The sequence below is a fragment of the Scyliorhinus torazame genome, chromosome 11 (assembly GCF_047496885.1).
Source record: "Scyliorhinus torazame isolate Kashiwa2021f chromosome 11, sScyTor2.1, whole genome shotgun sequence".
NCBI lineage: Eukaryota > Metazoa > Chordata > Chondrichthyes > Carcharhiniformes > Scyliorhinidae > Scyliorhinus > Scyliorhinus torazame.
Window position 1 is genome coordinate 17,220,795 of NC_092717.1, and position 22,504 is coordinate 17,243,298.

The 22,504-nt window shown below is 45.4% G+C and overlaps 2 protein-coding genes across 3 annotated transcripts in view; both read right to left on the reverse strand.

Moving 5' to 3' along the window:
- The window catches only part of slc66a2 (solute carrier family 66 member 2), a 71,258-nt gene extending 69,507 nt beyond the window's left edge, over positions 1-1,751 (reverse strand). For both annotated transcript variants that reach the window (XM_072466990.1, XM_072466989.1), the window contains exon 1: positions 1,713-1,751. The gene's annotated coding sequence lies outside the window, so the exon portion shown is untranslated. The remainder of the gene's footprint in view (positions 1-1,712) is intronic.
- A 10,241-nt stretch (positions 1,752-11,992) lies between these two features.
- On the reverse strand, positions 11,993-22,318 carry txnl4a (thioredoxin-like 4A). Its single transcript, XM_072466991.1, has 4 exons — positions 22,181-22,318; positions 18,287-18,478; positions 16,918-17,021; positions 11,993-13,870 (listed from the first exon to the last, which is right to left on the reverse strand). The coding sequence occupies exons 2-4, from the start codon at positions 18,437-18,439 to the stop codon at positions 13,699-13,701; spliced, it is 429 nt and encodes a 142-aa protein (XP_072323092.1). The 5' UTR covers positions 18,440-18,478; positions 22,181-22,318; the 3' UTR covers positions 11,993-13,698.
- Between the last annotated feature and the right edge of the window lie 186 nt (positions 22,319-22,504).

Sequence of the window (22,504 nt, forward strand, 5' to 3'; positions counted from 1 at the left end):
CATTTTGGGTATCTCCGGCGATTCTCCTGCCTGCGAAACTCGACCGGGCCGTTCCCGCCGCTTGGGAGAATCTCTCCCTTCTCTCTATTTCTCGGAGGGCGTCGGACCGGCGTCCCCGGAAAGTTTGCCGGCCCAGGCGATTCTCCCAACCGGCGTGGGAGTGGAGAATCGCGTCCACTATTTCTCTCTCGCACTCACCCTTTCCCTTCTCTCTATTTCTCTCTCTCACACTCAACCTTTACCCTCTCTTAGGGCGGCATGGTAGCAGTGGTTAGCACTGTTGCTGAACAGCGCCAGGGTCCCAGGTTGACTCCCGGCTTGGGTGACTGTCTGTGCAGAGTCCGCACGTCCTCCCAATGTCTGCGTGGGTTTCCTCCGGGTGCTCCGGTTTCCTCCCACAAGTCCCGAATGACGTGCTGTTAGGTGAATTGGGCGTTCTGTATTCTCCCTCTGTGTACCCAAACAGGTGCCGGAATGTGGCAACTAGGAGCTTTTCACAGTAACTTCATTGCAGTGTTAATGTAAGCCTACTTGTGACAATAATAAAGATTATCTCTCTCTATTTCTCTCTCACTCACCCTTCCCTCTTTCTATTTCTCTCTCACTCACCATTTCCCCATCTCTCTCTCTCACACTCACCCTTTTCCCTTCTCTGTTTCTCACACAACCCTTTCCCCTTCTTTATTTCTCTCTCACTCACCCTTTCCCCTCCCCAATCTATTTCTCTCACACCCACCCTTTCCCCTTCTCTCTCTATTTATCTCCCACACTCACCCTTTCCTCACTCCATTTCTCTCTCACAGATTCACTCTTTCCTCTCTATTTCTCTCTCACACTCATCCTTTCTCCATCTCTCTCTATTTCTCTCTCTCTCACACCATTTCCCCCTCTCTCTCTCGTTCACGCTCACCCTTTCCCCATCTCTCTATTTCTCTCTTTCACTCACCCGTTTCTCTCTCTCTTTCTATTTGTCTCTCACACTCACCCTTCCCCCCTCTATTTCTCTCTCACACTCACCCTTTCTCCTTCTCTCTATTTCTCTCACTCACCCTTCCCCCTCTCTCTCTCTATCTCTCTCACTCACCCTTCCCCCTCTCTATTTCACTCACCCTCCGCCTCTCTCTCTATTTCTCTCTCTCACTCACCCTTTCCCCTCTCTCTCTATTTCTCTCTCACACACTCACCCTTTCCCCTCTGTCTCTATTTCTCTCTCACACACTCACCCTTTCCCCTCTGTCTCGCTATTTCTCTATCTCACTCACCCTTTCCCCCTCTCTCTCTATTTCTCTCTTACGCTCACCCTTTCCCCTTCTCTCTCTATTTCTCTCTCACACTCACCCTTTCCCCTTCTCCCTCTATTTCTTTCACACTCACCCTTTCTCTCTCTCTCTACTTCTCTCACACTCACCCATTCCCCTCTCTCTCTATTTCCCTCTCACTCACCCTTTCCTCTCTCTCTATTTCTCTCACACTCACCCATTCCCCTCTCTCTATTTCTCTCTCACACACTCACCCTTTCTCTCTCTCTACTTCTCTCACACTCACCCTTTCCCCTCTATTTCTCTCTCTCACACTCACCCCCCTCTTTCTCTCTTTATTTCTCTCTCACCCCTTCCCCTCTGTCTCTCTATTTCCCTCTCTCTTTCTCTCTCACTCACCCTTTCCCCTCTCTCTCTCTCTGACATTCACTCTTTCCCCTCTCTCACACTCACCCTTTCCCATTTCCGCTCCAATGGATACCAGGCCGGCCCTCCTACTGCGCATGCGGCTCTGACCCGGCACCGATGCCGCTGGGTCTTAGCGCCCTCAGCAGTTTTGCGATGGAGCCACTGGACAGAGATTCAGGGGGCAGATCTGTACATCAGCTCCACCTGTATCTCTCTGATACTGCAGCCTACATCTGTATAAAACAAGCCTAAAACAAACGAAAACATTTGAAAAAATACCCCCCTCCCTTACTCAATTAATTTAGGCTGATATAATTCTTCTACAAAACGTTTGACAATCAGAAATTGGAGATCCGCAGTTCCTTTTTTGGAATAAGCTGCAGTAGTTTATAACATTAGTGGTGAGCCAAAAATGCTCAATGTTGCTTACTTTGTTGATAGCAGCCAAAATCAATTTCTGGAGATTTTGACCAGATGTTTACTCTATTATGGTATTTGTTCCTGTGTGATGCTCTCCACAGGGGTCTGCGATATCTGTCACCAGGGCAAGAAAGAGTGAGGCTCCTCAAGGAATCAGACTGGTGAATGCTCTCTGAGACACGCACAGTCTAAAGGAGGAAGTATCAAGCAGGAAGTGTAGGTTAAATTTAAATCTACTACAGGAAGTGAAATAAAGACTGGGTAGAAAAATAGACTAACAGAACAAAGTAAATAAGTCTTTTTTAGTTAAATCCCCAACCTAATTCACTTTTGAAGGAGTGAGACTCCATGTTTTCAAAATTAAAATTTCTGGACCAGAGAAGTTGTACAGCAGTAAATATTAGTTATCACACCATTTAAAAAAAATCACTTCTCAGGGGACAGCAAGATGGTGCAAGTGGTTAGCACAGTTGCCTCATGGTGCTGAGGTCCAGGTTCAATCCCGGCTCTGGGTCACTGTCTGTGTGGAGTTTGCACATTCTCCCCGTGTCCGCGTGGGTTTTTCCCCCACAACCCAAAGATGTGCAGAGTAGGTGGATTGGCCACACTAAATTGCCCCTTCTGGAAAAAAAAATTAATTGGATACACTAAAAAAAAATTGTGTTTTTTTTAATTGCTTCTCCCTGAATACACCAGCCCTATCCTTATCTTGAGTCTTCAGTGGGGAACGGCGATTAGAAGCCACAGTGAATGGCAGCATGGTGGCACAGTGGTTAGCATGGCTGCCTCACGGGTTCAGGGACACGACCTTGGGTGATTGCCTGTGTGGAGTTTACACTTTCTCCCCATGTCTGCATGAGTTTCCTCTGAGTGCTCTGGTTTCCTCCCAGTCGATAGATGTGCAGGTTTGGTCAATTGGCAATGTTAAATTGCCCCTCAGTGTTGAATGGTTAGGTGAAGTTATGGGTTGCAGGGATCGGATGGGAAAGTGGGACTAGATAGGGTGCTCATTTGGATAGTTGGTGCAGATTTGCTGGGCCGAATGACCTCCTTGCGCACTGTAGGAATTCTATGATTCTATGAACTAGTGGGGAAGTACCAAAGTGCCATGTCTATTGGTGAATAGCGCTGCAGACCCAGGTTCGATCCCGGCCCCGGGTCACTGCCCGTGTGGAGTTTGCACATTCTCCCTGTGTCTGCGTGGGTCTCACCCTCACAACCCCAAGATGTGCAGGGTAGGTGAATTGGCAACGCTAAATTGCCGCTTAATTGGGGGAAAAAAAGAATTGGGTACTTCAAATTTTTTTTAAAATTAAATAATATTGCCTACCCCAGAACTCTCCTTAAGTCAGGGAATTAAAGAATGTTCTCAAAGACACTGTTAACAGCCAACTGAGGAGCAAATTGTAGGGACCATGAAAAAGAGATTGAGTGAGATTATTCTCAGTTTCTTTGGGAATTTTCACTTCTGGTTTATAAAAAATACTGCAAACTGAACATTAAGGGCTGGCTTCTTCAACCGCGCCCCCGCAAGATCGCCACGGATGGAACACAGACCAATGTAAAGGTCCATTGGCCTCAGGCGGGAATTTCCAGTCGCCGGTCGGATGCAACTGAAGAATCCTGCCCTAAGATTTGCATTTATACAGCACCTTTCACTACCATCGGTTGTCTCAAAGTGTTTTATAGCCACTGAAATACTTATTGAAGTATAGTGTCAGAAACACAACGCTCAGTTTGCACACTGCAATCTCCCCTAGGCAGCCATGCGATAATGGCCAGATAACCTGATTTTGTGATGTTGATTTTTGTTTAATCATAGAATCCCCACAGTGCAGGAGACGATTCGGGCCATCGAGTCTGCACAGACCCTTGGAAAGAGCACCCTACCTAGGCCCACACCCACGGCTCTCCCCCTAAATCCAGTAACCCTTCCTAACCTTTTGGACACTAAGGGGAAATTAACACGGTCAATCCACTTAACCTGCACATCTTTGACACTTGGATAATCGTTCATGGTATTTGGGCATCGCTGGCTGGGGGCAGCATTTATTGCCCATCCTTGATTGTCCTTGAACTGAGTGGCTTGCGAGACCATTTCTGGCGGCATTTAAGAGTCAACCACATTGCTGTGGCTCTTCAATGAAAAACTGTTCAACTCAAAAAGCAAGATTGAGAGCGACCTCTCCGGTCCCTTCAACGAGTGTAAAATTCCACATCCTGTGACTGCTGAAGCCAATCTGGCACGACTGTCCCTGCCAGCAAAATAGCTTAATAGTCTCATGAAGGCCAGGCGGGGCGAGGATTGCCTATTTCCCTCCCGAAATGACGTTTTATAAAAATCCATCTCACCTCAGTCTAAAATAGCCCTGTCTTATTCTGATTTAATGCCGCCAGCTACCATTAGTGAACCAGATGGGTTTTTACAACAATCATTAGACCTTTCAGTTCAAGATGTTTTAAAAATTGAATTCAAATTTCACCATCTGTGGTGGTGGGTTTTGAACTCGGATCCCCAGAGCATTATCCTGGGTCTCTGGGTTACTAGACTAGTAGGAATTAGAGGCACCACCATAGAAGCAAGAGAAATGTTGGCTAGGACATCAGAGATAAAACCCCCACCCTTCTTTGAAATAGTGTTAGGCGGACCTTTTACATCCACCTGAATAGGGAGACGGGGCCTTAGTTTTCACCTGAAAAACGGCACCTCCAGCAGTACAGCACTCCCTCAACACTCCACTCGAATGTCAGTCTTGATTTTGCACCCAGGCCTTGGAGTGGAACTTGAAACTTGACTCAAAGGCAAGAGTGTCACCGACTGAACGCCGAGCTGACAGCCAGGGTAACAAGTCAAGAATCGTCCAATTGGGAAGCAAAGAGTCTGATAGCTTTCTAACATAAATGCAAATTACTGCGACTGCTGGAATCGGAAATAAAGACAGAAACAGCTGGACGATCTGACAGTCATCCAGACTCGAAACGTTCGCTCCGTTCCTCACTCCACAGATGCTGTCAGACCTGCTGAGATTGTCCAGCGTTTTCTGACAACTTTCTTTTTGTAAAAAAAAATTAGAGTACCCAATTCATTTCTTTCCAATTAAGGGGCAATTTAGCATGGCCAATCCACCTACCCTGCACGTCTTTTGGGTTGTGGGGGCGAAACCCACGCAAACACGGGGAGAATGTGCAAACTCCACACGGACAGTGACCCAGAACTGGGAGCGAACCTGGGCGCCGTGAGACAGCAGTGCTAACCACTGCGCCACCGTGCTGCCCTTCTGACAACTTTCTAATCTTTTGGTTCCCGTAAGTTTATAATCACACTTTTGGACTCAAAATGCTGGAGCTTCACCCAGTGTATTTCCTTCAGCTCCCCTTGTGGCTGGAGGACTCGTGCATTGCTGCATGCCGCCTGACTGCAGTGTAGCAGTAAAACGTGGCACCTTGTTCGACTCTTTTAAAAAATAAATTCCCTCCGAACTGGCCTAGCAAGCCACTCAGTTCAACAGAAATTAGGGATGGCCGGTAAATGGTGGCTCGGCCAGTGGCATCCACTTCCCATCAACAAATTTTTCAAAGTAACAATTAACTTAACTCTTGTTGAGTACTATAATAACAGCTAACTTTGGAACAGTTTCCTCACAGAACACACAAACGTCCTCAGGCCATTGTTTCCAGCTGAGGTTATCGGGGAGATAGGGTCATTTTCTGTGCTCCACAGTTATGGGTTTATGACATAAATCAAAACACTGATTACAGGACACTAATGGTTGTTTGCAACAAGGTATTGGCGTTGACAAGGATGCCTGGTTCTTCAAATCAAATTTGGCTTGTCTACTAGCATGGGTTTAATTGGGTTGCTCACCCACTAACTCCTGTCATCTCCCCCGCCTCGAATTGCCAAATCCCAGGTGCTACAGCTTTGACCGGATGGTTACATTCAAAACGTTTGCCATTTATTCTTTGTTGCAATTTAGATATCCATTTCCCACATATCAATTACTTGGCTCAAAGCAAAATTAACAGTAATCAAATATCTCCACTGCACCTCACATGAAGATACCACCTTTAATGTAGGAAGGATATCCCCGGATACATAGCAGTGCCTTAACCAGAATTCATTTTTACACAAAAAGCTGAGTTTCAGTGCAACAAATCCACTCAGCAGCTGAAACTTGAATCATGTAGCACAGTGGTCGGCACTATGTCTTCACAGCACCAGGGTCCCAGGTTCGATTCCCGGCTTGGGTCACTGTCTGAGCGAAGTCTGCACGTTCTCCCCGTGTCTGCGTGGGTTTCCTCCGGGTGCTCCGGTTTCCTTCCACAAGTCCTGAAAGACGTACTGTTAGGTAATTTGGACATTCTGAATTCTCCCTGTGTACCCGAACAGGCGCCGGAGTGTGCCGATTAGGGGATTTTCACAGTAACTTCATTGCGGTGTTAATGAAAGCCTACTTGTGACAATAATAAAGATTATATTAACCAATTATGATTCGAAACAAAGGGATATAGTATATCCCCTCAGCTCCTTCCCTCCCATTCCAAATAGTTTGTACTAGGTATATCAAGGCTTGTACCTTGAATATTACAATGTCTGATTGGCCGGCTATCAAGTTTCGACCTCCAATCGTTCACTTTAACCAAACCTGAATCTTTTTTTTTAACGAAACAAGGTTTACACATTTCAACAGAAATGTGTGCTTTGCGATTAACATGTGAAACCTTCCCTCTGAAGGGAACTAACTGATGTTTCTGTGTGCCTTTAAAGCGTTTTCTGTGTCCTCTCCTGGAACATTGGCCATCTGAGAGTTGAGAAAACAGGAATGGGGGGGGGGGGCAGTGACAGTTTTCGACCATCCAGTGTCCAGCTCCCGCAAATCTGCTGTGAGCAACCCTGCAGCGAGATCATAGCGGCATTAAAGAGGATTGTTCTTTCCTTTAAAATTCCCTTTCAACATTTTTGTTGACTATAAAATTAGTCAATTGTACTAATTAGTAAATGAGAATAAATTGTCTTCCTCCTCTAACTCACTCAGCTTGTCCAAATCGTTGAGCACTCAATCTCTTCCCCACTGCCTAAAGTTATTTTGATTCAGGCGTCAAACATGTAAAAGCCCTTCAGTATCACAAAAGGATGTTTTTGTTGGGGACCGGTTTACAAAGTATGTGTTTAGGTCCCTACCGCCCATTGAAAGCTCAAAGCATGGTAATGCCGCATAAATGACAGAAAGTGTTAAATAAAATACAGTGACAATAGTATAAGCCATTGGAGTCCGTGTCTCCGTGGGTTTCCTCCAGGTGCTCCGCTTTCCTTCTACAGTCCAAAGATGTGCAGGTTAGGTGGATTGGCTTGCTAAATGGCCCCACAGTGTCCAAAGATTAGGTGGGGTTATGGGGATACGGCAGGGGAGTGGCCAAGGTATGGTGCTCTTTCAGAGGGTCGGTGTGGACTTGCATGGACCATGTGAACTCCTTCTGTACTGTGATGCTATGGAAGCAAAACAGTAGGACATTTGACAGGGAGTCTTCTATGTTCTTGTCAGTTTGTCTCTCCATAAACACTTCCAGGCTTTGCCTTAAAATCCCCAAAATCGTGATTGCGCCAAGAATTACACTGAAAACCAATTTAAGATTGCCAGTCGAGTGTGTTGGAAGCCACATATATACACACGCAGGGCCCTGTCCTTTACAGACACAAGGAAGATGTCCACACTTTGCATCTTTCTCAATGGGGAAAAAAAGCTTACTCAACAGTCCATTTCATGGCTTATTCCCCAGGGCAATGACTAGATCAATTAGATTCCACCTTCTGGTTTGAATTTGAACAAATCTGGGCAGTTAACTGCTCCATGCTGCATTCACTATGGCAACGTCTCCGTCAATCAGAGATTACACCAATCAATTAGTACTATCTTCTCGAGCAGTACAAATTGTTGTTCCTCTGTTCCTGTTGGTAATTTTTTATGACCTACCCTGATGAGTGCAAGACTAAAAGCTTTGATAGCATGCATCCTTTTTTCAGCGATATCCCAAGTTCTGTACTGTCAAACTATTTTTTCGTACATTGATGCTATTTGATAATATCCGTTGTTTCTGCTGCCTTCCGAATTTCAATTATTATTTTTCTTCCATTTATTCAGTGGCACAGTGGTCAGCACTGCTGCCTCACAGCACCAGGGACCCGGGTTTGATTCCCCTGGGTGACTGTGTGGGTTTCCTCTGGGTGCTCCGGTTTCCTCCCAGTCCAAAAATGTGCAGGTTGGGTGGATTGGCCATGATAATGTCCAAAGGTGTGCAGGTTAACTGGGGTCACGGGGAGTGGGTCTAGTTATAGGGCTTGTTCGGAGGGTCGGTGCTGACTCAATGGGCTGAATGGCCTCCTTCTGCACTGTAGGGATTCTATGAATGTATATCAGATTTCCTCAGCTCCCCATCCACCTGAAAAGGTAGTTTAATCCCTCCCCCAACAGCACGAGAAAATATCCCTGCAAGGATATTAGTCCAGGTCCTGAGATGAAACCCATCCTCCTTATATCAGGGGCTTGTTTAGCACAGGGCTGGCTTTTAAAGCAGACCAAGGCAGGCCAGCAGCACGGTTCAATTCCTGTACCAGCCTCCCCGAACAGGCACCGGAATGTGGTGACTAGGGACGTTTCACAGTAACTTCATTTTGAAGCCTACTTGTGACAATAAGCAATTTTTATTTCATTTCATTTCAAGTCCCACCTTCCCAAGAACGAGTCCCAGTGCCTCAGAAATCCATCACCATCTCACCAGCCAGGTGTTCATTTGCTCTATCTTCCTATTTCTGTACTCACTGCCACGTCGCACTGAGTAATCCTGAGATTACTGCCTTCGAAATCTTGCTTTTTAAAATCTTTCCTAGCGCCTTAAAATCTGCTCTCAGGACACCATCCCGCTTTCTACTCATGTGATGGTACCAATGTTGGCCACCCACTCTGGATCGAACCTGGGACCTCGGCGAAGTGAGGCAGCAGTGCTAACCACTGCATCACCTTACTCTCTCCCATACTTGGGTTAGCAGGATGCAGCTCCTTCAGTGCTGGAATATCTCCTACTGGCCTGCCGCTTCGGGAGCTTGGCTGCCATCATTTAATTCAAAAATTGTCGCAAACATGTCACGTTGATTCCATGTGGGTCGGGATCCAGAAGTTATCCCAACGCTGGGAGGGGTCCTGACACAAAAATGAAAATATCTGCCCCAGATATTTCTCAAAGCGTAATTTCTCACCTGCGAGCCCAGTAAATCCAGGTAGGCTGTTCACACCTTATCCTGCGATCACTAAAATCCACATTTACAATCTGAACCCTTCCCAGTGCCAGATTACAACGGCCAAATGCTGCACTCCAACAACCTTCTGGCAGAGATCATCAGACCCAGAGTGGGCAAGAATTCCATCCACCTTGCTGGTCCACACGATTCACTATTGCATGAATTGCACTATAGTATTTTTTTTTTTTTTAAAAAGAGTACCCAATTATTTTTCTTTCCAAGGGGTAATTTAGCATGGCCAATCCACATAGCCTGCACATCTTTGGGTTGTGGGGGTGAGGCATGAGGCAGCTGTGCTAACCAGTGCGCCACTGTGCTGCCCACATGAAGCGGCGTATTGATTCACCACTTCCATCAAGAAATCTTGCGCAGTTTCTTTTAAAATGGGATGACAGAAATCAAAACATTCTTTTTGAACTTGCACATGGATTGACGTAATCGCAAGGAAACTCTGTAAAATTAAAAGGTTCTAAAATACAATTACATCTTTTGGAAATTAAACTCTCAAGACAACAGTGGTGAGCACTGCTGCTTTATGGCGCCAAGGACCAGGGTTCGATCCCAGCCCCGGGTCACTGTCTATGTGGAGTTTGCACATTCTCCCCGTGGGTCTCACATCCACAACCCAAAGAAGAGCAGGCTGGGTGGATTGGTGACGTTAAATTGAGGGTACTCTAAATTTATAACAAACAACAAAATTAAACTCTCAAGGGGCACGGTGGCGCAGTGGTTAGCCCTGTTGCCTCACGGCGCCAATGTCCCAGGTTCGATGCCGTCTCTGGGTCACTGTCAGTGTGGAGTTTGCACATTCTCCCCGTGTTTGCGTGGGTTTCACCCCCACAAGCCAAAGACATTTTGTAGCAAATATTTCTGCCTTGGTGCTTCTTTCTTTAACTGAGAAAACTACTGCGAACTTATTTTGTCTGCATGCTTAGCAAAAGTGGATTATGGATTTATAGATACCAGTTCTTTGCTAGCCAGGGTTGACCGTTTGAACCTCAGTTAGTCTAATCCATGTAATGCTTGCAGCAGGGACAGCCAGATAGCAACTGGGAAAGGATTTTCCCTTTTTTATTCATTCATGGGATGTGGGCATTGTTGGCTCAGCCAGCATTGTAGATAGCACAATTGCTTCACAGCTCCAGGTTCCCAGGTTCGATTCCGGCTTGGTTCACTGTCTGTGCGGAGTCTGCACATCCTCCCCGTGTGTGCGTGGGTTTCCTCCGGGTGCTCCGGTTTCCTCCCACAGTCCAAAGATGTGCAGGTTAGGTGGATTGGCCATGATAAATTGCCCTTCGTGTCCAAAATTTCCCTTAGTGTTGGGTGGGGTTACTGGGTTATGGGGATAGGGTGGAGGTGTTGACCTTGGGTAGGGTGCTCTTTCCAAGAGCCGGTGCAGAATCGATGGGCCGAATGGCCTCCTTCTGCACTGTAAATTCTATGATAATCTATGTGCAGAATAGGTGGATTGGCCGCGCTAAATTGCCCCTTACTTGGAAAAAAATTAATTGGGTAAACTAAATTTAAAAAAAAATTAAACTCTCACTTTCATTTTAAAAATGTCAGTTTTGCCACGGAGAACCAGTTGCATGAAACATATATTCTCAAATGTTCAGCTAATTACATGCAATTGACTTCTCCTTTTGAACATTTGAAGAACGTAAGGAGTTGGTGAATCACTTATTTCCGGCAAGGGAGAGATGATGTCAGACTATGGGAATTACTTAATTCACAGTGTGAAACATAATTAGCCAATGTGTCATGAAGGGCTTAATATCAATGTTCGGCACATCATTCGAGGAAGTGTACAAGTTTTACATCACCAAGTTAACAAGCTGACATCTTTTTCAGATTGAATCCACATTTCCAACTGGATTCTTTTTTACGTGGTGCCATGCAATACCCAGGTAGGTGATAGCAGGCAATGCCTGAATCCAGAGATTAGATTGGGAGATGTTAACAAAAAGGAGATACTGACTCATTTCTTTTCATCTCCAGCTGTTTCCACCTTTAAACTGTTTCCCCAACCTTGCTCCTATTAAGATACTATGGAAAGACAAGCTGCTCCTCTATACTATTTTAACCTCCATGTCGCTTGGAAGCCTGCTGAATTATTACACCTGCTGGTGTCACTAATTTGCAGATTCCAGTTACTCTGAACGTTTTCTGTACACAACCGGTGACACTGACAGCAACTAAACTGAAACCTAAATTACCGTGGCCTAAAGTAGCACGAGTATTTGACAACTGAGTAACAATCATAGTTCAGAAATGTAATTCAATCGGACAGATAACTGTAATGGGACATTCCTGGAGATGGAATATCTATTTTTAAATATAAACATTAATTAACAGTCTCTCATTTGACTGCAAAATTATATTTAGGATCCAATTGTGTTAATTGTTATTGCTTCTTTTCTGTGCGGTAACTAAAGAATTTTCTGTTTAGGTAGACATGGAATTATCTAGTAATACTACTTATGTGATTAGCACAAAAAGATCGCCCTTCACTTCAGAGGGAAATTCAGTGATATTCATTTCTAAGTGGTATCCATGGACTTCCTGGGGATAGATACACAACAGAGCTATGAATAAGTAACATGAGATGGCATTATTTTTATACTAAGACACTTTATAGTTTTGGGTTTTGTAAACATAACTTCCATTGTGGCAGCAAAATAATAAATTGTAAACAGGAGTTTAGGCTCACAATCGCAAGAAACAATTCACTTAATTAATAAATTGTACAGTGTTTACAATGTTTCAAAGACAATTAACACTTCAATCAAATCTAAACAACGGTTTGCCAAATTAACGGGTTGGGACAGCCCGAGCGAATATCTTATTGGCTGCTCAGGTCATACAAGGAAAAGTCTAAACTGTTCTCATCAGGCTTTTTAGAAAAAGACACTGCACATTGAATAACAATATGTTATTACATGCATAGTAACAAACCAATTATCAGAGTTTGAAGAATCATGGATTGAAGAATCATAGAATCCCTACAGTGAAGTGGCCATTCGGCCCATCGAGTCTGTTCCGACACTTCAAATGAGCACTCTACCCATATCCACAACCCCGCCCTAGCCCCGTTATCCCATACCCTCAGCTGCACATCCATGAACACTAAGGTCAATTTATCATGGCCAATCCGCCTAACCTGCACATGTTTGGATTGTGGGAAGAAACCGGAGGAAACCCATGAAGACACGGGGAGAACGTACAGACTCCACAGTGACCCAAAGCCGGAATTGATGCCGGGTCCCTGGCGCTGTCAGGCAGCACTGCTAACCACGTGCTGCCCCAAAGACTGTAGACAACCTGGGCCCAAATCCATAAAAGACAGATAGACACTTAATTTTGTGCCCCCTTGCACAAGGGGACAGCACGATAGCACAGTGGTTAGCACAGTCGCTTCACAACGCTAGGGATCCAGGTTCGATTCCCGGCTTGGGTGACTGTCTGTGCGGAGTCTGCACATTCTCCCCATGTCTGCGTGGGATTCCTCCCACAGTCCAAAGATGTGCGAGTTAGGTGGATTGGTCACGCTAAATTGTCCCATTGTGTCCAAAAGTTAGGTGGGGTTGCTGGGATAGGGTGGAAGTGTGGGCTTAGGTAGGATGCTCTTTCAGGGGCCGGTGTAGACTCGATGGGCCGAATGGCCTCTTTCTGGACTGTAAATTCTATGAAGGGGGAAGAAAGCAACAATAAATATCAAGTATAAGTTAGATATGTGGCCAAGAATAAACACAGTGAGCACTGATGCCCGTCAACATTTAAAATAATTACATTTTATATTTTCTTCCCAGCACTGGGTGACCATTTAGCCCAGTATCTGGCTGGTTAAAAAAAATATGGTGCACAACCACTGTTCAAAAAGCAAACAGTGGCTTACATCTTTCCTATCAAAACGCTGACAAAAACTATTTTAAATAGATTCCCATCAGAATTACGACTGGAGAACCTAGGTCCAACAATCATGTATCACTCTTCAATTTTTATTTGAATGTTAAGAAAATGTAAATATGGTGATTCAAATATTCAAAGTATTGTACCAAAAATCTAATATTACCAGATTCAGGGCACAGTCACAGAAGAGTCAACAATTTCTATTTAGCTCAGTGGAAAATATGGATTTTAAAAGAAAACACCACTTTCCACTCATATATAGTTCATAAATCATGTAGTAGATAATGAGGATATCCAATGCAAATGTATAAACATAAAAGCAATCTGAAATTTGGTACTTTACGTACAACAGTCATACTTCCAGGCTGGAGCTTATAGGAAACTGATCAGCTGAACATACACGATGCCTCAATATCTATATTTGGTGGAGTAGTCCTTTGGAGATACGACAAGACCCCTTCCCTTGCGGGCTCCTCTGTAAACTGTCTCAACAATGTCAATCATTTCCTGTTTGTCTTCCATGGGCCAATTAATTTTGTTGTTGTTGCCGGTGCCCAAATCAATCATGATGTGCTTGTTTCTGGAAAGAAAGAAACATTGTGAAGGAAACATCAAAGGATTAAAGCAGGTGAAATCTTTCTGTGGTTCAACCTTTTAACTGAAAAACAAACACGCGACAGTGTCATTTCTTTGAACTCGACAACAATTAAAACTTGGTGCAGGGGGGCGGTGACAACCCGTCACTGTCGCTGGGTCAAAATCCTGGAACTCCCTCCCCAACAGCACGGTGGGCGTACCTACATCTCACCCACCACGAGGGTTAAAGAAGAAGGCAGCTCGCCACGACCTTAATGGCAATTAAGGTTGCTCAATTAAATGCATGAACAGATTTTGTTTTAGACTTGCCAAAGTCTTGAGACGGAGAAGTAAAAGTCATCAAGAAAAACAAACTTGCAAAACAGACTTATTTTAATAGCTTTAACACTGCTGCCAAACGGCGCCGAGGACCCGGATTTGATCCCGGCCCCGGGTCACTTTCCGTGTGGAGTTTGCACATACTCCCCGTGTCTGCGTGGGTCTCACCCCCACAACCCAAAGATGTGCAGATTAGGTGAGTTGGCCACGCTAAATTGCCCCTTAATTGGAAAAGGAAAAGAATTGGGTACTTTAAATTTATTTTTAAAATTATTTTAATCTGCTCAACAAATCAGTACTTGGGTTTACTGTTTTTAAAACGTAATCTGTTGATCATTAATAGAACGACAGCAATGTATTTTAAAAAGTGGAAGATCGCTTTAGGTCACAACGCTGTAATGCTATTGAACTGTAAATATAAACAACTAACTTGGAACAGGAGGAAACAAATGGAGAAAGAAATCCATATTTAGTTTACAGAATGCCTCTCAAGTGAACATGGCACCGTGGCGAAGAGAATCAGACACAATGTCTCTTCATACAGAAAATTGACCAGCTCAGCCATCTGATTTAAACGTTTGACCAGTGCCACTTGCTTCCTTCATGGAAAGGATGGAAATTAAAACCAGAGGTCCAGCCATTCCACCCCACAAGCAGCACCGGCAGAATACAGGGAGCTAGTTTCAAGCATGCCCTCTGCTGGCTGTCCACAAAGGAGGAAAGTAATCAAAAATATGTATTTGGTTTAGTAACAGTACACGTGGGTGCATTCACCGTACAAATTAAATACTAATTGCTTAGGCAGAGAGGCATTAATTACAGAGTGTGATGCAACACTGGAGTTACATTACAATTTTTAAGGGTTGCTCTCGACCTATAATATTTGCCTTTATAACAAACTGAAGTCCCCTCCAAGGGTCGCAATGGTTGATTTAGCAGAAATTCCCAACATTTTCCGGTGTTGAAGAGTCCATTTGTAACTCTGAGTGGTGTGTCCAGAATTCAAGGGCTGTAACAGATTAAACACGCTGCAATGTGGCTATGGTACAGTTGCAAGTGTACTATATAGTGTACTATATCTTATTCAGTCAAAAAATAACTCGCAAGGACATAATTTTATTAATCACAGAATCACGTCATGGGAGGCCACTCAGCATACTGTGCTGGTGCTGGCTCTTTACAAGGGTAACCCAGCTTGTCCCAGTCCCCGCCTTTTCCCTATAGTCCTGCCATTTTAAAATCTTTAGATAAATAGTCAATTCCCTTTGACAGCTAGTCTCAGGCTGTGCATTCCAGATCCTAACCACTCGCTGTGCGGACAAAAGTTTTTCTTGTCGCACTTGGTTCTTTGGGCAATCACCTGAAATCGGGGCCCTCTAGTTCCGGGGCCTTTCACCAGAGGCAACTGTTTCTCTCTGTAGACTCTGTCCCGACCCCTCATGATTTTCAACACCTCCATCAAATCTCCTCTTCTTTACAGAGAACAGCCCCAATCCCTTTACTCTAATCCACATGACTCAAGTCCCTCATCCCTGAATCACCTAACAAAAAGTGAGTGAAAACAAACACCTCGAAATTGGTGATTCAGGAAACAATTGTGGTTTGAACTGCCAGAAGAAACTTGATGAGGCCATGCAACCCAGATACTGTGTTAATGAATGGACTGATAGTTCTTCAGTTAACACCGGTGCTGGATAGTTATCTACCCGCCTTCATTCTTAGCACAGGGAGAAGAAGAAACTCTTCGCCCAGAAACTTAGTATTTGTGTCAGTGGGACAGGCAATTTATTAAGGGACAACATCCTGTGATAGTTCACTGCACACTGCAGTTTCCCTGTCAGTTTCTTCCCTCATCTTCTCGGCAAGCTCTGAAGTACTGGCATTCTGTTTAAGAAAAAGGACATGAACACCTTTTGCAACAACTGGCTTTAGTGGTCACCTGAATTGTTTACAATTGGAATAAAGCACTAACCTGAGTTTGCTGAGTGTAAGTTATGGGCTGGTCTTACAGAATTAACAAATTCTCTTTCTCTGGGATAATCCCTTGAATGGCAAGGAACTTTTCAAAGCTGCCATGAGGTTCCTTTTAGAATTCAGCTCTCAAACCGATGAAAATAGTGCTCAAGATAGCCCCGAAGTTGGGCTATCTCACATCCAAGCTGCCACAGACCAAGAGAGGTTAGCAATGCGGCGGTACAAATTGATATATGGGAGAAATAACTCCCAGTCAGTATGTAACTGCAGTTTGGAGGATTCTGTTGAGCTGGTGGGACTCGGAGCCGCCAAAGGCGGGCGTGTGGGTGAGCGACCTGGCAGATTCCAGCACTTGGAAAAGGTTACGTTCGCCTTACGGTGGGCAGAGGAGGGGTTCACCCTGAGGTGGAAGTTTATCGATTTCTTTGAAGTGAATTAAGGCATCCGGGGTGGGGGTGGGGGGGGGTTCTTTGCTTTCGGGGGTGGGGAAAAGGAATAAGGGGGGAAAAACTAAGTGGGCGGGGTGGCTTATCAGTGATCGCAGTTGGCTTGTGTTTCTGTATCTGGGGTTTTCTGATATTCCTATGTATATATGCAAAATGCCTTTAATAAAAAATTTTTTTAAAAATCCTATGTATATTGTAGAACTTCAATCCTGTCCATTCGATGACTAAAAACACAATCTCAACAACAGTTGTTACTTCTTCTTGCTACGTTAAGAACTGTGGTTATACATACCTGAAGAAAAACATAACTGTGCATGGATCATACAACTCATACATCTTGTTGAAGTCCGGCACCTCTGTGATATCCACAAGATAAATAACAGCAAAGTTTTTCACCTAACAAAAAAAGTCTGATTATAGACCGTATAGGAATAAACTGTTGCCAAGAACAAAAAACTGGGCGACTTAAAAGGTCATAAAATTAAGAATTTAATACATGTTTGGGGTTTATAAACAACAAATAACTCATGGTATATCAGTACTTTAAGAAATAAGAAACTTTTGGGCAGCACGGTGGCACAGTGGTTAGCGCTGTTGCCTCACGGCGCCAAGGACCTGGGTTCAATCCAGGCCCCGGGTCACTGTCCGAGTGGAGTTTGCACATTTTCCCCGTTATCTGCGTGCGTCTCACCACCACAACCCAAAGATGTGCAGGGCAGGTAGATTGGCCCTTAATTAGAACAAAAAAATGAATAGAGTATTTTAAATTTAAAAAAAGAAACGTATGCATTTGGACACTTAATGTTTTGTTTTACATTCTTCAACATTTAAATCTTACACATCTTTGAATGTTGCAATATGGGGGGAGGGAAATGGAGGCATAGTGGTAATGTCATTGGACAAGTATGATCCTGACCCACAGCAATTAACTCTTAACTGCCCTCTGGAATGGCTTAGCAAGCCACTCGGTTCAAGGGCAATTAGGAATGGGCAACACATGGAAATGGAAATTGCTTATTGTCACAAGTAGGGTTCAAATGAAGTTACTGTGAAAAGCCCCGAGTCGCCACATTCCGGCGCCTGTTCGGGGAGGCTGGTACGGGAATTGAACCGTGCTGCTGGCCTGCCTTGGTTTGCTTTCAAAGCCAGCGATTTAGCCCTGTGCTAAACCAGGCCCTCTCATGATGGCCCTCCCAGTGCTGCCCACATCCCATGAAATATATATATTTTTTTAAAGTTTGACATTAGCTGTAAGAAAACTGGTCTCAAAGGGAATACATGGTGATGGAATTATATGACTTGGCACATTAACGCTCAGGGTCCCTTAACTTTAGTGCCTGATTGACTGGAGCTTGAACGGCTGGAAAATGGAGACGATAGCATTTCCCTGATGGACTGAGAGAAAACGGACAGTTGTAAAGCAAAGTATTATTGAAAATGTTAAAGGTCTAGTTGTTGAGCTCGTGCACATCCCCCCCCCCCCCCACCTCCCGTGTCGAAACAAAATGAAGAGTTGGATAATTTACTTAGCCTGAAAAAAATCTTGATTGAAAAATAAACGGTCAAACCATGCACATGACAAATTGAACACTTCATACATTCCACTTTTACTACAGCTTTACTAAAGCTTGCTGCAGCTCAAGAGGTTTTCAAAGGCTTACCTTTTCAGCGATACTGTACAACACCTCGTCCATCTTCATGCAAGTTGGATCCCAGTCGTGGCCAAAGCGAATGACGACAACGCGATCCTCCTCCGACAGAATGGCCTGGTCCACTTGCCAGCCATTGTGGAGATGCGGCAACATGTACGACATCTTGACAAGGAGTTGTAGAGCTTCCAATACCTGCTATTACTACAAACAAATAAAAGAGTTAAACAGCTTCTGAATCAGAAAGAAACTTCAGCTTGTCAATAAAGGCTCTGTGACCTTCGAGCTATTAGACGGACTGAAGAAATCAATTCAAAAGACGTGGGCTGGCTGAGGTAAATAAATAGTAACATGCACCTTGAAGGGAAAGAATTGTAACTGCTATCGCTGGTAGTCACATAATTACCAACTAGTTTCCCAGTATTACAGCCAGGATGTTGTCATGTCCCAATAGCGTTCCTTAACAAAATTTGTGAAATTAACCAAACTGACTGAAGACGTGAATCTGTGATTCTGGAAACCTCAGGGAGATCCACTCGGGACTTCTGGCAAAAAATGCTTCAACCCTTGGCCAGGATTTTATGGCTCCGTCACGTGTTTTCCCCCCCGGCAGATGTGGCGGGCCATTTAAATTGCAGTTTATCCCTGCATTTTTTGCGCAGGTGTTAGGCTCCACCATTGTTGAGAATGGAATTCGGAATACAAAACCTACCCTGTACATCTATTTTCCCTTTCCTTACCGATCCCGGTTCACAAAATATTAACTTCAATATCCTCATCTTCAAATTCCTTCTAGATTTCACATCCGCAATCTTCAGAAGTAATATCCTATTATCTGCTCTTCCATGCCTATTTTTAAAATAAATTTAGAATACCCAATTAATTTTTTCCAATTAAGGGGCAATTTAGCGTGGCCAATCCACCTACCCTGCACACCTTTGGGTTGCGGGGGCGAAACCCACGCAAACACAGGGAGAATGTGCAAACTCCACACGGACAGTGACCCAGAGCCGGGATCGAACCTGGGACCTCGGCGCCGTGAGACTGCAGTGCTAACCACAGCGCCACAGTGCTGCCCTTGCTCTTCCATGCCTGCTTTGAATCTCTCCCCCCACCCCCCCAACTCACCAAGTGATAAACACACAATCAACACACCTTCCTGCAGTCTTCCTAAACTCTGCAGCCCCGTTACCCCTCTCCCACCAGAGTATACAGGCTCAAATCTCACCATAGCAACTGGTGGAAATTAAATTGAATATATCTGGAATTGAACGCTAGTCTCAGAATTGGAACCATGATAGCTATCATTCATTGTTGCAGAGCCTGGTTGTGGTGGCAACACTGAAGAAATGGAAGCAGTTTCACAAACATTTTAAATTAGGTGCAGGATCGAAACTGACGCCAGTCCGAGAAAACTATCCGTTTAAACTGGCAAAAAATAGACGCTGGGTTTCAAGACTGGGAGGAAAAAGGCATGATCACATTCAAAGACTTCTTTTGCAACATTTGAAGAATTGAGGGAGAAATATGAGCTCACGAGGGAGGCTTTTAGATATATGAATTATGGGCTTTCATAAAGAAGACCTTCCACACTTTTCCAGTGTTACCCTCTTCTTTTCCAGTGTTACCCCCTTCTTCTTTGCTGGAAGAGGTGTTGATGGTGTTGGGATAGGAGGGGGAGTTACCTCGTCTATTTATGGGAAAATTATGGAAACAGGATCAGTATCCCAGGATGGAGTGAGGACCAAATGGGAGGAGGAATTGGGGGAGACTTTGGAGGAAGAGCTATGGTGCGAAAGTTTACGGAGAGTGAATGCATAGAGCTTGTGCGCGAGGTTGGAACACATTTTTAAATTCTAAATTTAGAATACCCAATTCTTTTTTCCAATCAAGGGGCAATTCAGCATGGTCAATTCACCTACCCTGCACAATTTTTATTTGTTTGGGGGGGGGGGGGGGGGGAGAGAGACCCATGCAGACACAGGGAAAATGTGCAAACTCCACACGGACAGTGACTGGGATCGAACCCGGGTCCTTGGCGCCATGAGGCAGTAGTGCAAACCACTGCTGCCACCGTACCGCCCCTCACAAGTTTCATGAGGTTGAGAACGCGTCGTCTGTTCGAAGGGGTTGAGGACATTTGTGAAAGGTGGAGGAGGGGGCCGGACAATCATGTACACATGTTTTGGTCATGCCTAAAACAGAGGAACTTCTGGGCAGGATGGGGTTTAAAAAGGCTAGGTAGGGTTACAGGGATCGGGTGAGAGCATGGGCTTAAGTGGGGTGTTCTTTCCAAGGTGCAGACTTGATGGGCCAAATGGCCTCCTTCTACACTAAGTTCTATGATTCTAACAGGGCAAGGACCAGATAGTAAAGATTTATTGGTTCATCGGAATCAATCCAGAATCAAGTTCCGATGGTGTATTTCTTCAGAGGTTGGCAGGTTGAAGATTGATACTGGGTAATTCACTTTTCCGGGAGATATAACTTCCACAATAGGATAGGGTGGCACGGTAGCACAGTGGTTAGCACAGCTGCTTCATAGCTCCATTGTCCCAGGTTCAATTCCCGGCTTTGTTGCCCTTTGTGTCCAAAAAGCTTAGGTGGGGTTAGTGGGATTATGGTGGAGTGTGGGTTTAGGTAGGATGCTCTTTCCAAGGGCCGGTGCAGGCTCGATGGGCCGAATGACCTCCTTCTACACTGTAGATTCTGATAGTCATGTTGGGATGAATTAGTCTTGGAAACAATGATGTAGAAGTTTTAGCAGAAACAGTGGATGGAGGTCAGGCATTCAAACCTGGTCAGAGTCCTTTTTCTGAGATGCTGCTCCTCAGATGAAAGATATACTGGACTACAATTCAGACTGCTAACTGGCTCCCCCAGCGAGGGGCATGTCATATGACTCATACCTCACCACTTTGGCTTTGACAAACGTTATATATTCCTCAGGTTGTTATTGTTTCAATCACTAAAAATGTGAAAGGAGGTTGCAGGGTGATTTGTGCTAACAGACTAAGAAGCGCCATGTCCAAGCCTGGCTAATGAAATGTAGATGGCCTTTGCATCGTCCCCTTTGATTTTGGTCTCTGCAGCCCACGTTTTTTCTTCCAATTAAGGGGCAATCCGCCTACTCTGCACAGCTTTAGGTTATGGCGGGGAGACCCCCTTGCAGACATGGGGAGAATGTGCACAAACAGTGACCCGGGGCCAGGAACAAACTCGGGTCATCGGTGCCGTGAGGCAGCAGGGCTAACCACTGCGTCCCTGTGCCACACTGCTGTAGCCCACGTTCGTGTCTCTTTGGAGCAGTGATGCCAGCTTCGGACCCAGGTGGAAAATTCCTTTTGTTCAGGGTCCCTGGCAGACATAGCATTAGCCTTTTTATTTAAAAGAGTTGTTGCCCAGTTTTAAAATTTTCGGAAATAGTCATGATGAGCGCCACCCACACGCCCGGTGTTGGGTCGGTCGACTGGGGGTGATAGCACCGACTTGATCAACTCTGTGGTTCCAATTAGTAAGGGGGGGGGGAAGAGGGTTGATAGGGGTGGCCCCTTTTCTTTGATGATTCTGTGTGGGGTGGTTGGGGCGGCTGAGTCTCCTTCCGTAAGCCCACCCGGCAAGGCCAGACTGAAACAGGGGAGTACAAATTGTTGTTGGAGATCTCAGCACCCTGATGAGGGCTCGGTCGAGCGGGGGAATTGCCTCCGGCCCTTTAAACCAGGCTGCAACGGCGTGGCCCCGGCAATAAAACAGTTTTCATGTGAGAGATAAATTCTGAAGAGTTTGACAGTGAAGCCTGGTTGGGGGGGGGGGTCAGAGGGCAGATGGGCCACCGGGAAAAACCCTCACAGATCAGCCGCTGGAATACAGAAGGCGGCGCCTTTTTTTTTTTAATGCCGAGCTCACCTGGCTCTTCCCGGACGCAGTGGCCGGGGTTCCCCGCCGTCCCAGGCCGAGCAGCGGCAGCGCCTGTCCCTTCTTCCCGCCAGCCCGGCTCCCGCTCCAGGGGCTCTGCCGACAAGATGGCGGACGGGGGGAGGAGGCAGGAGCGCATGCGCGGGTGGGGGGGGGGGGGGGGAGAGGCGCTTGCGCGGGTGGGGGGGGAGGAGGCGCATGCGCAGGATCCGCGACGGGAGGGGGCGGAGTCGGCGACGCCTCGCTGAGGCCCTCTGCCGGCGCGGCGGCAGCTCGCCAGCCTCGGGCTGTTGCCAACCCTCCAGGATTGGCCTT

What these genes read in the sequence shown, in the direction of transcription:
- txnl4a (XM_072466991.1), bottom strand. Translation starts at nt 18,439, where the DNA reads ATGTCGTACATGTTGCCGCATCTCCACAATGGCTGGCAAGTGGACCAG. An exon ending in TGTACAGTATCGCTGAAAAG is followed by an intron (nt 17,022 to 18,286) that starts GTAAGCCTTTGA and finishes TTTTTTTGTTAG; the next exon opens with GTGAAAAACTTTGCTGTTAT. An exon ending in ACAGTTATGTTTTTCTTCAG is followed by an intron (nt 13,871 to 16,917) that starts GTATGTATAACC and finishes CTTTCTTTCCAG; the next exon opens with AAACAAGCACATCATGATTG.